This window comes from Cynara cardunculus, assembly GCF_001531365.2.
Source record: "Cynara cardunculus var. scolymus isolate 2C chromosome LG 6, CcrdV1, whole genome shotgun sequence".
NCBI lineage: Eukaryota > Viridiplantae > Streptophyta > Magnoliopsida > Asterales > Asteraceae > Cynara > Cynara cardunculus.
Window position 1 is genome coordinate 18,496,591 of NC_037533.1, and position 15,785 is coordinate 18,512,375.

General features: G+C 32.9%; 2 protein-coding genes across 2 annotated transcripts in view; one reads left to right on the top strand and one right to left on the bottom strand.

Annotated features, from left to right (window-relative positions):
* The first annotated feature begins 5,745 nt into the window (after nucleotides 1-5,745).
* LOC112514502 (bidirectional sugar transporter SWEET9-like) lies at nucleotides 5,746-7,872 on the top strand. Its single transcript, XM_025121008.1, has 6 exons — nucleotides 5,746-5,943; nucleotides 6,481-6,517; nucleotides 6,607-6,817; nucleotides 6,924-7,085; nucleotides 7,189-7,308; nucleotides 7,400-7,872. The coding sequence occupies exons 1-6, from the start codon at nucleotides 5,895-5,897 to the stop codon at nucleotides 7,721-7,723; spliced, it is 903 nt and encodes a 300-aa protein (XP_024976776.1). The 5' UTR covers nucleotides 5,746-5,894; the 3' UTR covers nucleotides 7,724-7,872.
* A 5,830-nt stretch (nucleotides 7,873-13,702) lies between these two features.
* LOC112514870 overlaps nucleotides 13,703-15,785 on the bottom strand; it is a 9,506-nt gene continuing 7,423 nt past the window's right edge. Inside the window, exons 6-7 of the mRNA XM_025121500.1 lie at nucleotides 14,526-14,754; nucleotides 13,703-14,221 (exon numbers count right to left, since the gene is read on the bottom strand). Coding sequence (XP_024977268.1) covers nucleotides 13,857-14,221; nucleotides 14,526-14,754 — 594 coding nt within the window. The 3' untranslated portion in view covers nucleotides 13,703-13,856. The remainder of the gene's footprint in view (nucleotides 14,222-14,525; nucleotides 14,755-15,785) is intronic.

Sequence of the window (15,785 nt, forward strand, 5' to 3'; positions counted from 1 at the left end):
GACCTTCTGTTGGCTTTTCTATTTGAACTGATACCACAGTGGCTTAGGTGACTCCCATGCGACAAAAGCCACTTAAGAAGCCGCCAAGAGACTGTTTTGGTCCCCTAGTTTGCCCGATTCTCCATACTGAACCCCAAAACAACCCATACAGCTATAAAGACGTTTAATCCACAACTTCTTAGATGACGATTAGATTTTAAACGAGATTCCCAATATTTATTAATTAAAGGAAATGAAGGTGAAATTGTGGGTGTTACATTTAAAAAAAAATATCAACATAATCATGCTAACATATAGTTTCATAATTCAAACTAAGGTACATCTAGGGGTTACAGGTTTAACGATGAGTTGCAAAGAGAACGACAAACTGACACATAAATGTTAAAGTCTGAAACATCATGGTCGTCGTTAGACTCTAAATATACTTTTGAACTACTCGATGGTCCCAAAAACCTTGATAATCGTTAATTGTTTTAACAATTCAAGACATTATACTCCACTTTTAACAATTGCCATCATGAGCACATAGGTGACATGTAACATCATGGTTCCAAAACTAACACTAGGGACAATTTGTGTAGGACTCGTGCATTAAGGGTTCGGAAAAGAACGATGACTCGTAATAACTGATGAAAATGATCAGATATTAATCCTTGATATTTATTGTAAACCGTGTAGATTACAACTTTGTTTCACAAAGAAGTTATATTAAATAAATGTTGTACTGAATTTATAACACGTCCAATACTGCTACCAAACTAGGCATAAATGCAATACTGTTTTTTAGTTGTATTGACCAAAATTTTGTCTACTTTGGTATGTATGCAATGAATCATACCTCAAAATCAGATTACGTGGGTTTTTCAATAACACACATTTGATTAAGAAAAGCTTTAAACTTTTATATACGTGTATCTTTGCTTTTGGATCAGCCGTTGCTCCCCCGTTCACTGAAACACATGCATGCATGGTCAAGATTAAGATTTATGAAGATTTGTTTTATATAAAGACGTACATCAGCTAGCTAGCAATCATGTATCCAATAATTGTGTATCGTTAATATTTCTAGTTGCTATCTAGGACAAGTAATGATTTTGACCATTTAATGTATACATATCGTTCATATAAACGTAACAAAGTTATAGATATTTCATGAAAATTGTATAAGAAATTAATTAATATTATTTTTGTTTCAAGATATAATGAATACTTTTAATTAACCACAAGGGTGGTGCCTGATTGGTCTGAGTTTAGGCTCCAAATGTCAAAAGTGTCTGGAGGTATCAGGTTCAAATCCAAGGAGGAATGAAAATCCTCTTGTGGCCATGAAGGTTCAAATGCGGTGACTCCAAGATACCCACAAAGCAGGTGGTCGTCTTGGAATTAGTCGAATCGTATAGCCGGTTGGAATTAATATTGAACATTTTCAGTATAATCGCTCACAACGTTTTCCGGTTTTAATAAGATTCAAATTCATCATTTTGCCCATCAACGATCATCTAACATATTAGTGACTTTGATTTCGATCTGCAAGTTTTTTCAACTCTGTAGTTATTGAAGAATATTTTTTTTTATTAACTTGGATATCCAACCCGCTATGCGAGCCAACTAATCCCAGAACAACCACCTGCTTTGCAGATAGCCCGGAGTCACCGCATTTGAACCTTCGTGACCACAAGTGAATTTTTATTCCTCATTGGATTTGAACCTGAGACATCCTGGTACTTTTGACCTTTGGAGCCAAGCTCAAACCAATCAGGCACCACCCTTGTGGTTATTATTGAAGAATATTTTGCTTACGTGATACTTGATCATGAAAAATACTTTCATTAAATTTGATTTTAAAATGAGTAATTTATTTATTTATCACCATCCATTTATTAATTTGATAAATTTTTTTTGTGTTATTGAATTAATATTTTACCGTTCATATTAAAGAATTTCATAAATGACAAAAACGTTCTCGTAGCTTTAAAGATCACAATTAATCTAACAAACCGATGATTGAAAGATAGAAGCAATTAAATACAAAACGTGTATAACTTTTCTAATGTAAGGTGTGACGAACACCAAAAGGGCAAAATTATTGTCCCGAGTTATTACGGATCCTTTTTCTCCCTTGATTACATATATAATTGTACATGATACCATATATCAGATATTTTTCCTTTCTTTAGTCGTATATGATCGACACTTTTTTTTATTAACCTGAATATCCAACCCGCTACGCGAGCCGATTAATCCCAGGACGACCACCTGCTTTGCAGATAGCCCGGAGTCACCGCATTTGAACCTCTGTGGCTACAAGGAGATTTTTATTCCTCATTGGATTTGAACTTGAGACCTCCTGATACTTTTGACCTTTGGAGACAAGCTCAAACCAATCAGACTGCATACTTTTATTATTACTTAATTGAATTTTAATTCTTAATCTCAAAATGGGATTCTAGAATTTCAAGAAATGTGCAAGATTTATGGTGGTAGATAAGATGATACCACCAAAAATACTTTCCAAAATATGATAAGCTTACATAAGCACATCAAGATTATTATGTTTAATTAAGCTAAGCTAGTGCATGGGTCCCATTCTCTTGACCCCACCAGTATTATTGGTGCTGACATGGCAACATCCATTGGTCCAACACATCTCATTCTCAGTCTAGAATACAGATGGAAATTTGACTCACGAGACAGTATTTTGCAAGACCTGTTCATAATCGGATTCAGATCTCCCGTCATTGCGAGTATCATGGTGGGAACAGAAGTTGTTTTGTATATCTAAAGCGGGTTTGAAGTAGAATTGGAGATGATACTACATGTCCTTAATATATGAACCAATTTAAAAAAGGATCAGTGCTACCCTCTAGAAGATCCCCATCGCATGCATCGATCCCATATCATGAGGAAGGTAAATCAAATCATGCATGCATCCCGTTGGCAAATGAGTGATGTTTGAGCTCCAACCTGGGACGTCACTCGTATGGATTATACACACCTTTACTGTCAGATATTTTGTTTTTTTTTGTTTTGATTTTAGAAGATTTCCGGGATTCTGGGGCGCTCAAAATAGTCTATTAAATTAAAAAAAAAATTTAACCCTTTTGCCCTTATTTACATACTCACATTAAATATTAGAGAGTTATTTTTGGAATTTCAGTAATTAATTTTTCTTTTATTTTCAACCATTGATTATTAATTTGTGTGGTTGAGATTAGATCTCATAGTTACCACAAACAATTCAGTTTTTCCTTGATAAATCCATATATATATATATAGATATATATATATATATATATGTATGTGTCTTGATTGCAAAAAAAAAAAAAAAGAGAAGCAAAAGGTGTAAATATAATGAGTTGTATTCCTTCAAGATTAGATAGTGGGTGACACAAAGAAATTGAAGTGGCACCTTGGTGAAGAAACATCCACCGTGAAAATGGGAGGTAATAAGCATATTTTGGTTTGTAATCAAAGGGAGGGTAAGATACTTGACTAAATTTGAGCCTCAAAAAGTGCAAGTTTATTAGGAATTCAAATTAAGAGGTATGTCTAACAAGCAACTTAATTAAGGGTATTAATAGTTATCTAAATTCGCGTCTTAAAATGGGCAAGCATGTTACCCATTTACCATGTCCATATGTAATAAGTATCTGATTTACATGAATATTGTATATCAATATGAATTCTTTTGTATCCAAAGTGTGTTGATTTAGGGGGTGTTTGGGATTTGCTAATTTGAAACAACTTATGTTTTCCTACAAAAGTACTTATCAACTTATTATAAGTCAGAAGAGTTTAACTTCTTCAAAAACTTCTTATTATCGGTTTGGCACCGGTATAAGTTGTTTATCCAAACACTAAAAATGTTTATTACTGGTGTCACACCTGATTAAGTCAATAAATTGTTTTTATAAACAATCCCAAACACCCCCTTAATATGATGTGCAAAAGAATTATTATTAGCACTCGTTTAAAGCATTTCCATCAAATTTTCTTTAATGTATAGACTCAAAAATCAAAATCTTAAAACAAGAAATGCATTTAAAATCCAAAAGCCTTTTTATTTTATATATTACAATATTAATTATATTATTAAAATATTTAATACATTTTTTAAAATATTATTTTATTTTATAAATATTAATTTCAAGGATTTCTATCGGTAGGAATAATAAAAAATCAATTTTCTTTCAACGGTTATTTTTTTGGGATTTCTTCAAATTTGAAGGATTTAATTAAAATCCTTAAAATCTCTATTTTCTGTATTTTAAAATATGTTGGAAATGTTAACTGAAAACCACTTAACGAAATAAATTCAATTGCTAAATCATCTAATAAACGAAACTCGTTAAAAATTAAAGTTTGTCTACGTGAAATTAGTATCGTTGGAGTATAAAGAACAAGTGATATAATAAAAAAAAACGTGTACGATCGGGGATCTCCATTTTTATTATTTGATTTTGTATCTACAGCTAGCTCTTTACATGTGTTTTAATTTGTTGCTATTATATGGATATATATATATATTAGAAACATTTAGTTAGATTCTAATATAAAAAATATATCCATAAATAGGAGGACATCAATATTCATTGGTATCTAATAAAATACATTACTATTTCTAAATACGGCATTTTTATGCAATTTGTCGTTAAAAATCGTAATAATTTTCGAGACGAAAGTTTGTTAAAGTTATTGTTATTACAAATAAATTAATATTCTTTTATTTCATCTTTATTAAACATCCTTCTGTATTTTTCTACATGAATTCATGTCGTCACGGTAACACACACACACACACACATATATATGTATTAATTAATAGGTGGTGGTTTAAACGAGAACACCTCTATTTTATGAGAATGCGAGAACACCCTTATTACATGTGATGATACGCGTGAGGGGACCCTGTGATGTGTGGACGACGTGTTCTACGACTTAGGCCACGTCAAATATTGTTTACGTCTATGATTTAGTATCACCTGTGATGGTTTTGATGGATTATAGTATCATATCAACAACAACTTTATCACATGTGATAATACTTGTGAAGGGGCTTATGAAGGTGTTCTCGTTTGAACCATTCTCTCTCTCTCTCTCTCTATATATATATATATATGTATATGTATGTGTGTGTGTGTATGATGAATAAAACATCAAACAGTTTCTTTATATATATATTTATATGTATGTGTGTGTGTATGATGAATAAAACATCAAACAGTTTCTTTATATATATGTATGTATGTATGTATGTATGTATGTATGTATGTATGTGTGTATAATGAATAAAACATCAAAGAGTTTCTTTATATTTATGGGACAATATCAAAAGGGTCACATTAAAAAAAAGTAACTCAATAATTTTTAATTCAACTCAAAATCGTAACATGAAATAACGAATCAAATGAAAAAAATAAAATAAAGAGTTGAAACATTGTAATATAATATAAAAAAAATGGTTTCTTGATGTTTATTAATTAGTTTTGTAACAATTTATACATAAAACTTTGTTAATTAATTGAATAATAAAATCATTAAAAGTAAATATTAATATTAATTAAATTGGACCAATGAAGTAAGTTTCCAGTTTCCATGACCAAAATGCTTTTTTGCATTTGGAAAGATTAAAATGAAAAATAATTGAAGGGTTAGAAATGAGAAGCAAAGTTAAAGAAAAAATGGGGGTGGGACCCACTGGCTTTTCTGCCCCTATAAAACCCTTCAATCAACCCTCTTCTATGCACCACCACTCATCATCTGGACTCATAACAAGAGAGAGAAAGAAGAGAGAGAATTTGCAATTCTCTTTCCCTCTTTGTCTGTCTGTGTTCAGCTCTTTGTCTGTCTGTGTTAAGTCTTGAGTGTGTGTTCAAACTCCATACAGCAAAAAGATGACTTCAGGAAGCTTTGCTCATCTTACTCTTGCATTTGGCCTTCTTGGTATCTCTCTCTCTCTCTCTCTCTAAATCTCTCTCTCCGTCTCTCTCTCTCTCTCTCTCTCTCTCTCTCCCTGTATCTCTACATCCCTCTCTCCCTATCTTTCTCTAAATCTCTCTCTCTCACTTCATTCCTCTCTCTCTCTAGCTCTATATGCATGAGAATATATATATATATATATATATATATATATAACATTACCATGCATGTTATAGTAAACACACTTGAATATATGTTCCTTACTACTACTACATATACATACATATATATATATATACATATATATATATATACATATATATATATATATATATAAAGGAAACTAGTACCTTTGGGTGTGTTTCTATTGATAACAATACATATAGTTTTTGGTCTTATAAACTTAAAAATGTGTTTAAGTTTTTAATAAAATGTTCGATGATAATAATCGAACGTTTTAAAAGACGGATTTTCTTGTAATATTTTGTGGTTCATAAACTAGAATTAGTACTTCCCTTTGTTTTAATTTCTAACATGTTGCTTTATGAATGTGTTGTGTAGGCAATGTTGTATCATTCATGGTGTTTCTTTCCCCATTGTAAGTCTCTTACTTTCTCTTAAGTTTAATTAATCTCGGTTAATTTCGTCGTTTAACGTTTCGCTAATTCGTTTGTGATTAAAATGCAGACCGACGTTTTATAAAGTTTACAAGAAGAAATCGACAGAAGGGTTTCAATCGGTGCCGTATGTCGTGGGATTATTCAGCGCGATGCTTTGGATATACTACGCGTTGCTTAAGTCCAATGCAATGCTTCTCATTACCATTAACTCCGTCGGCTGCTTCATCCAGACGTTCTACATTTGTTTCTTCCTCATTTACGCACCGAAGAAGGCCAGGGTATGTGCGAATCGTGCTTTTTTAGTTAGTTTTGTCTATTAGGGTTTTTTCGTTATCAATTGTATCTTGAAAAGAACAATTATCGATGGAAATATTATGTTTGCAGATCGAAAGCGTGAAGTTAATCGTGTTGATGATAGTTGTTGGCTTCGGATTGATCGTTGCCCTGACTCAGTTTCTTGCACATGGGGCTACTCGGGTCGCGATAGTTGGATGGATTTGTCTTATTTTCGCTTTGTGCGTTTTCGTAGCACCCTTGGGCGTTGTGGTGCGTATATCTATATATATAACATATAACAATAACGGTAACAATAACAGTTGTTATTCTCGTCAATTTCTTTTAATATATTATATTATTAAATGTTTTTCAGCGACAAGTTATTAAAACGAAAAGCGTTGAGTACATGCCGATTCTGCTATCGGCTGCGCTCACCCTTAACGCTATTACATGGTTCTTTTACGGTCTACTTCTTCACGACTTCAACATCGCGGTACGAAAAAGATTATAACTTTTTTTTAACATTTAAATTAAAAAAAATTCGAATTAATTAATGATTGAATTTCTTTTTATGTACATGACAGATTCCAAACGTACTTGGCTTCACCTTCGGTGTTGTTCAAATGATCCTTTACTTTGTATACAAAAACAAGAAGCCGGTTAGCGACGAAAAAGTGTCGGACGAAAAAGTGACGGAATTAGAAGGGAAGAACTTGGAAACCGAAGAACGAAAAATCTCGGAGAAAAGAGATCAAGAGATCATCGACGTCGTGAGACTGAGCGCTTTAATGTGTTCGATTCCCGTCGTCACAAAACTAAACGAGAACGTGAATGATATCGTCCACGATCATTTGGTTGTCGAACCACCTCAAGCACCCGTAGCTCACGCCATCGAAGTTGCGGCGTGATCGATCGAGCTCGATACATATCATCGGTTTTCATCCTGATTGATGCATGGTTCGATCGTGCATCATGCAGATGGATCCTTGTGGTTTTCTTGATTACTACTTGATTGCATTTCCATCCATGGTTTAATTAGTTGAAAATTATCAAACCTTAATTAATTAGGTATCTAACACCTCATGTTATTTTGTTTCTCATGTATTTGATATATGATTATCATAATAAATCAATTTGATGTTCAATAAATTCATTTTAGTAATGAAATATTCACATGTGAATTATTGAAAATTCTAATTGAATATGCATATATGAATCCACGTTACAGATTATTCATATATATTCACATATGCATCTTCAAATGATTTTTTTTTCCAGTAATTCGCATAGGAAGTTTCTCCTTTCTCGTGATAATATCTTCTCATCTATCTTTATACTATGATTTTACACTAAAATCACGTGCAAATCACATGTGATTCACGCGAAGGTCGCGTGCCACGTCGACTGCAGACCTTTACGTTGATCCTTAATGTAAAATCACATTTGATTTTATACATGATTTACCCGTTTTCATATATATATATATATATATATATATGTGTGTGTGTATTATGAGAATGTTATGTTACTTGCAAGAGGAGATAAAAAGCTAGCAATTAGCATATAGATTAACCATCATTAAAACTCTTAATTACTAATGAAATAAAAAAGCTTAATTAATATACTTAGGGGCCGTTACCAAACGTTTGCCCAGGTAAATGCTTACCAAATAACATTACCTCATCGGATGAATATAGTAAGGACCAAGAATCTTACCCGGTAGAAATGAGATAATGATGGAGAGTCTTACCCGGTAAGTGAGGGCGACGACTTTTATCACGGTAAGCGCTTACCGGGTAAATTATTGTATACTATGTCGTTTTAGTGGACCAAAATCTTACCCAGTAAGTACATAATGGTGTTAAATATTACCGGTAAACACTTACCGGATAAGTATTTGATAAACAACCCATTGATTACGTCTTTAAAAGGTCCCTTTCCGATTTTGCCCTTCGAGTTCCATGAATTTAGGATCCATAAAACTCTCTGTTTCTACAGAATTTCAACCTTTTTTTTATTAATTTGTTCCAACATTTTTTGCTATTTTCTTTTAAATCAAGAAAGCATCCAAAATTAGGTACATCTGTAACGTTTTCGTGTATGTTTTCAAGAACGTAAATCACATCATAGTACGATTTATGACAATAAAAAAAGCTGTCGTAAACGTACAACTAGCAAGAGGTACGTGTTCGGTGTTCGTTTTCTTGAAAAACGAAGTTTTACAGGTATTTTAATTCTTTCCGGATTCTGTTTTTTTGTTACTTTGTTTTCGAAGCCGTTTAATTTTCTTTACAGAATCAGAATTTATTTTCGAGATTCAGTAGTTTGTAAGTTTAATTTTTAATAAATTTATTACGGTTTACAAGACGATAATATAAAGTTTATATGATTATATATAAACCCTTATAAACTAAATTTTACGATTTTCTTTTTTTTTAATGGCGGTTTTTATGCAGAGGTCAAGTTGTTGAGACGTTGTTTTCATCGACATGACGGAATTGGTGAACAACGACAATAATGTACTTTTTTTACAACTAGTTAATTGTTTACGGGAAATTGACTAAAATAGCCAATTTTTAGCCACGTTTTCAAGCTAATTCCTAAACTAGTTATCTTTTACGTAGATGTTTTACTGATTTGCGTAAATTAACCACATTATTATGATAAAAAGAAAAGGATAAAATGGACATTTGCGTAAAAAGTATGCATTTACGTAAAAAATGGCTGGTTTACGAATTAACATAAAAATGAGTGACAAAATAACGTCTTATAGGGTTTGGTTCATGTGAGACCATCTTGTTTTCATGAGATCCGTGAAACCATTTGTTTACACTTGAACTTTCACAGCAAAACGCTGTAAAGGTAAAAAAAAAAAAAAAACGAACTTTCACAGTGTTTTGCTGTAAAGTTTCAAGTGTAAAAAATGGTCTCACGAAAACAGGCTGGTCTCACGTGATCCAAGTCTTGTCTTACAANTGCATTTACGTAAAAAATGGCTGGTTTACGAATTAACATAAAAATGAGTGACAAAATAACGTCTTATAGGGTTTGGTTCATGTGAGACCATCTTGGGTTCACGTGAGACCAAACTGTTTCCGTGAGACAACAATTTTACACTTGAAAATTTACAACAAAAAAAAAAAAAAAAAAAAAAAAAAGTCGAACTTTCACAGTGTTTTGCTGTAAAGTTTCAAGTGTAAAAAATGGTCTCACGAAAACAGGCTGGTCTCACGTGATCCAAGTCTTGTCTTACAAGTTTTTTTTATGAAACACTGTTGAATTTTTTTATATATTAAACGTCTTATAAAAAAATAATTTTTAAGTAATTAAAACATTTTTTTTACGTGGAACAGTTTTACAAACTCATCGTCTTTATTAGTTGTCGGTTTCTACGAACACGAGACAAAATACCGAACCATTTTTCAGATCGAAAACCATCGGTTTCACATTCGAAACCAAAATCGAACTGGTTTCGCCTTAGATTCGAAGCCAATAAATGTTACACAACACATTTTGGAAACCATACAAAAATGTTGTGGGTCTTGTGTCTTCTCTCCATCAAACCCTGCTACCTCTTGGACATCCTTCACATGTCGTTCGTTTTTTCTATCGACTATCGTAAAAGCTTAACATGATTGGTCGACGTCGGAAAAATAAATTATAACCGTATCTATCCGACGTCAAAATCGCGTATTAAATGTTTTTTTTTGACACGTTTATATCTCTACAAGTTGTTCTGTGTCTAGAACTGTGTGTCAGCAATACAGTTTTTCTCTCTCCAATAACTGGTAAAATTGTTGCACCACCCGACCCTGCTTCCAAGTAGAAGATATTACGTTCGTTTAGTTTGGTTTACCAAAGAAAACCGTTACAGTAACCATTTACTGTATTATTTTACGGTGATAATTCTTTTTGAAATAAAAATTGTTAAAAGGGGACAAAATTTACTTTCTGAACAACCAATTGAAGGTACAAAAGTTGTTTTCACATGATATTGTCAATGATATTATCAATCAATCTTTCATGTACAAATGGTGTCAAATTATTGACTTGCAAAGTAGACAATAACAACAGGTTTTTTGGAAGACCGTGTTTGGTATCGCCACGATCTGATAGATGGTCGATGCGCTGGTGACTCGAGTCAAGGGTAGCATGTGTCACGGGGCCATACGTCTTTTACGATTTGGGCCATCGGATTAAAAGTGGCAGCCAACAAACTGTATACGTTGTTTAAAAGAAAGGACGATTGAAAATCTCGTCACGAATTCTCTGTCCTTTCATTTATTAATTATATGTGCACCACTAGTTCAAAACACGATAATGTTGTGAGAACTGTGGCGCCATCGAATTGGGCAGATGTTGAAACTTAACTGTGTTTTGTTTAGACAGTTATAAACGGTTTGTTAGTAGTGATACTTTTGAAAAAGTATGCATCATTTCTTTAAACCGACAAAAATCTTCCAAAAAATATATGTTCTTGAACGACATTGTTGATAAAAATGTCATCGTTGTGATCAGAGCTGTAATAATCTGATGACAAGATCGACAGAGTGTGAGATGTTGACAAGTGTCTTTAGATCATGTTAGTTGATTTGTCATTTTTTGCAAAAACGCGTACTACAAACTGTATAATTTCAACTTTAACAGATTGTTATTTGTCTTATTTTATGCATTCTAAATTATTATTTTGTAAATTTATAAAACAAACAACTCTACGGATATCTAATATTTGTTTCCATTTATGATTCATATGATAAATGAAATAGAAATGTTTTCACACTTTCTACTTTTTCTTCTTAAAATAGGATATTCACGACGAAATTGTTTGTAATTAGAACTGATCTATTTTTGTTGGGTCACCTATTGATTTGGTGATGATCCACTGATTTGTTCCTTTATTCTATCAATACTTAGTAGTTAATGGTTTCTTTGTATATTGATGTCTTGATACATACTTAAAGCCATTGGCAAAATCGAAGACTAGCTGATGTGAAGACAGAAGGTCACCGATGCGGTACTCTGGATCAACTGTCTAAATTACACACCAAGACTCCATAGTAGCTGATTTGAAGATTGAAGATATTTTGAAGCTACAAGCGGATTGAAGGAAAATCTTCATGCATCGAAGATTTATAACTAGCAGTTTGAAGCTACTAATCCATCCAAAAAAAAATTCATACAAATTGACCATATCTTTACAAAAGTTTGTCTCAAGTGACAAGTGTCCTCATGCATTTAATGTTGAAGACAATCAGCTCTCTCTTCTTCTACTCCCCTAGTCTTATGTGTGTAAAGAAAAACTTAGTGTGTTCTTCATTTTCTTGCAAGTACTCTCAGTGTTGTTCTTGTAAGTTCTTCTTCTTGTAAGATTGTTTAGGTTAGGTTATCATTTCCTTCTTCCACAACAATCTTTATTGTATCTTTGTGTTTTAATTCTTGATATACATCAATAAGAATTAAAAAGTTGAAAAAAATGTCTGTGTAACTGTATTCACCCCCTCCCCTTCTACAATTACTATCTGCTTATTGTTATCCCATTCGAGACCAACAATTTTTTATGGATAAATAAGTTTTCATTCCCATTGTTCCAAACAGTTTACAGTTTTTTTATACTAAAACAGATTATTTCAATACCAAGTCTATCTTTACAAAAAAAAAAACATAATGTATATTAGACTTATCCCAAAAGATGTCGGACTTCTTTCCTCCAACCCAATTATGGATTACCGTAAAATGAAAACAAAAGTTTAAAAAAGACAATAACGCAATAAAGCATGAACAAAGCGATCCGCATATATTTGAACGATTGATGTGAGGATTAAAAAGTGAGAGAGGGGAGACGTTGGGTCGGTTTCATGATTTGAAACCTAACAAATGTTAGCTTTAAACATCCGTGCAAAATATGTGGAGCGGAAGAAACCCTAATCTATAATGATTCTACTGTACTTGCTGAGCAATAAAACTTTGTTTTTTTAGCGTTTTTGAGATTGAGTATGATATTGTGTATTACATGATTAATAAATTTATATGTGTAATTCTTTTAGAAAACCTTGACCCATAAATGTATTTACAATTATGGGTTTTTGATAGTTTTAACGTTGTGCCACTTCTAACACCCCCAAAGCCTAAAGCAATGGACTGACCGAATAACTTCGAATCTAACTTAAAATCATGGTGGGAGTTATTGATAGCTCACTACTTGATACTTACAAGGAGCTAACAATTTTCATCTTCTATCCATGTGGGAGGAGTTGTTTCATCAACTACCCTCAATTTTGATTTATTAATGTAAATTATACATTTTCGGTAACATTGAGTAAAATTTAAGAATTTAGCTTAAAAAAATAACAAGTTAAAAATCGTCTTTAAAATATCTCCAACAGATTATTAAAAATGATGAAAATAAAGATTTTTTTAAGTTTTAGAACGTTTTTTACTGCAAAAGATTTTTTAAGTTTTAGAACGAATGGTTTTTTATGAATATTTTTATTCGTGAAATAGTGATCTTTTGTAAACATGTTTAATTTCTGATATTATAAATTTTAGTAAACATATTTGATTAAATTTACAATGTTTAAACATAAAAAATATTAAAATTAAAAGTACAATGCTGTAATAGAAATTGGTGATGTTATAATAAAGTAACTTTGAAAGTACAATGTTATAATAAGAAATGTCATGACAGAACTATCGTACATGTGGACAGCCTACATGGACGATGATGGTGACAAAGAAACCTAGTATAATGGGTAAATTTAATTTAAAAGATTACTTAATACTATAACGGGTAAAATTTTTAAAGTTCGATACCCTAATAAAAAATATTTTAAAAGTACATTATTATAATAAGAAAATTTATAAAAACAAGTTGTTATTTCGTACATTTTGTCCTTGTTGTGCCCAAAAAATACATTTCATAACAAGTCCACCGGTAGTAAAATCGAATACGGATTTCAGTTGTGTAAACAATTACCAAACGAATATAACGATGTTTCTAAAGAAGCCTAAACTTACAACCTAACGAACCCGATATCGGGTTCGTTAAGCGCATTTCAGTCCGATGCATTTACGAGTGATCGGAAGAGTTCTTACGGCAGATTTTCTAGCCTTACAATAATCCCGAAGATGGTTTTCGTCAATAGTCCCAAATCCCGTTAGTTTCACCCCGTACGCTTCCATTCTTCGAATATCTCGTGGTATTGGTGACTGCCACAGCCCGTCCCACCAACCAGGCGGAAGAACCGGGGTGAGCGCACACTGGTTCGGCTGGCTATGGCAACTTAACCGGCCGGCAAATCGGTTCCAAACATGACCCCATCCGACTTGATTCTGCAACCCTCGATGCAGAAGATTGTTCTGGAAGCTACTGATGAACGAAAAGTTCGCTGGGCCGGAACGGTGTTCGTCTGAAATTTACACCAATAACGAGTTTATATTCGAAGAAATCTAAACATACCAACAACTAGTCGGGGTGTCGTAGAAACCCAAAACCCCATCTGAACCGAATGAAATTTGGGTTATTCGGTTTCCGGTTTTTTCGGTTCAGTTATAATTGTTTATTTCGTTAATTCAGTTCAGTGTTCGGTTATTATTGTTTGGTTTCGAGTAAACCAAATAAACCGAAATCTTGGGACGGGATTCGTTTACCGAGTTGAGAAAGGATATTTGAATCGAAAGATCTCAAGAAATCTTGGGACGGGATTCGTTTACCGAGTTGATAAGCTGCAGCTAGTGCTGCAACAAGCTGTGCGTAGGTGGTGCCGACACGTCTTTGGGCACCCGTAATCACAGCGTGTGTAGCTCGAGCAGCTAAAAAGAAGTCCACGAAAGCAACCCATCGGGGTGCAGGTCCCCAATCTTTCGCTCGAAATCCTACGCCTGGAACCATGCCGGCACCCGAGATGTTCCCGGTGAACTTCTTGTATTCAAAATGAAGAACCTAACCATGCATCCGCCATCTTAACCATCGTTTGTAACCATTGTTAAAGAGCAAAATACATCAAAATGCAATAAAGTTTGGGTTGGGTTCACGTGAGACCAACCTGTTTTCGTGAAACTCGTGAGACCATAAAATAACATTGAAACTTCACAGCAGAACATTGTGAAGGTACAAAAAAACCCACATCTTCACAGCAAAAACACTGTGAAGTTGTATTCACTGCACCAGAGTTGATTTTATCGGACGTTTATTACGACTTAAATTTATAGGACCAAACCAAAAGGTGTCATATCTAAAAGTGCTACATAGGTTTATATGACGTTTTTAGGCGTTTTAACAAGTTCGTTTGGACGCTTCTAAAATAAAGTGTTGTATGGACTATTTTATATGACACTATTTGAAAAAAAGTGTTCTATAAACATAGATGTCCTATAAAAAAATTAGGTTATAAGACATTTCTCAAAAGTGTCGTATAAAATAGCTAACATGTCACTTTATTCTAAAAGCCTCCTAAAAAACTTGCTAAAATGCCTAAAAGCTTGCTATATTTAAATAAGACGTTTTATAGTTTGGTCCTATAAAACTAAGTCTATAAAGTATTCTATTAAGACACTTAGACAATCTACGTGTCCAATAAAGCCAATTTGTTGTAGTGACTGTTCTGTTGTAAAGGTTCGATATTATTTATTTGGTCTCACAAAATTTCAGAAAAAAAAAATCGTATACCCTTTTTGACCGGTAATCTGCTTATTTTGTAACATTTATTGACGTGAATACGAAGGGATTATGGTAAAGCGGAAGATAAACTTGACATCCACGTCATCAAATGTTACAAAATCAGTAGGTTACAGGTCAAATATGTGAAAAATTAAAATATATCTATACTATATTATAAAGCATTTGGCTAAAACTCTTAAACCCATTCATCCCTAAACGATTTCATCCCATATCTGAATTCGTGTAACTAACTGCAGATAAACACAATCAAATACAGGATAAACATCTCATTTTAAATATAAAAAATCTAAAAT

Bases quoted from the DNA above. Each gene is read 5' to 3' on its own strand.
- LOC112514502 (XM_025121008.1), top strand. From the start codon at position 5,895: ATGACTTCAGGAAGCTTTGCTCATCTTACTCTTGCATTTGGCCTTCTT. The intron at 5,944-6,480 runs GTATCTCTCTCT...TGTGTTGTGTAG, and splicing joins TCTTGCATTTGGCCTTCTTG to GCAATGTTGTATCATTCATG. The intron at 6,818-6,923 runs GTATGTGCGAAT...TTATGTTTGCAG, and splicing joins ACGCACCGAAGAAGGCCAGG to ATCGAAAGCGTGAAGTTAAT.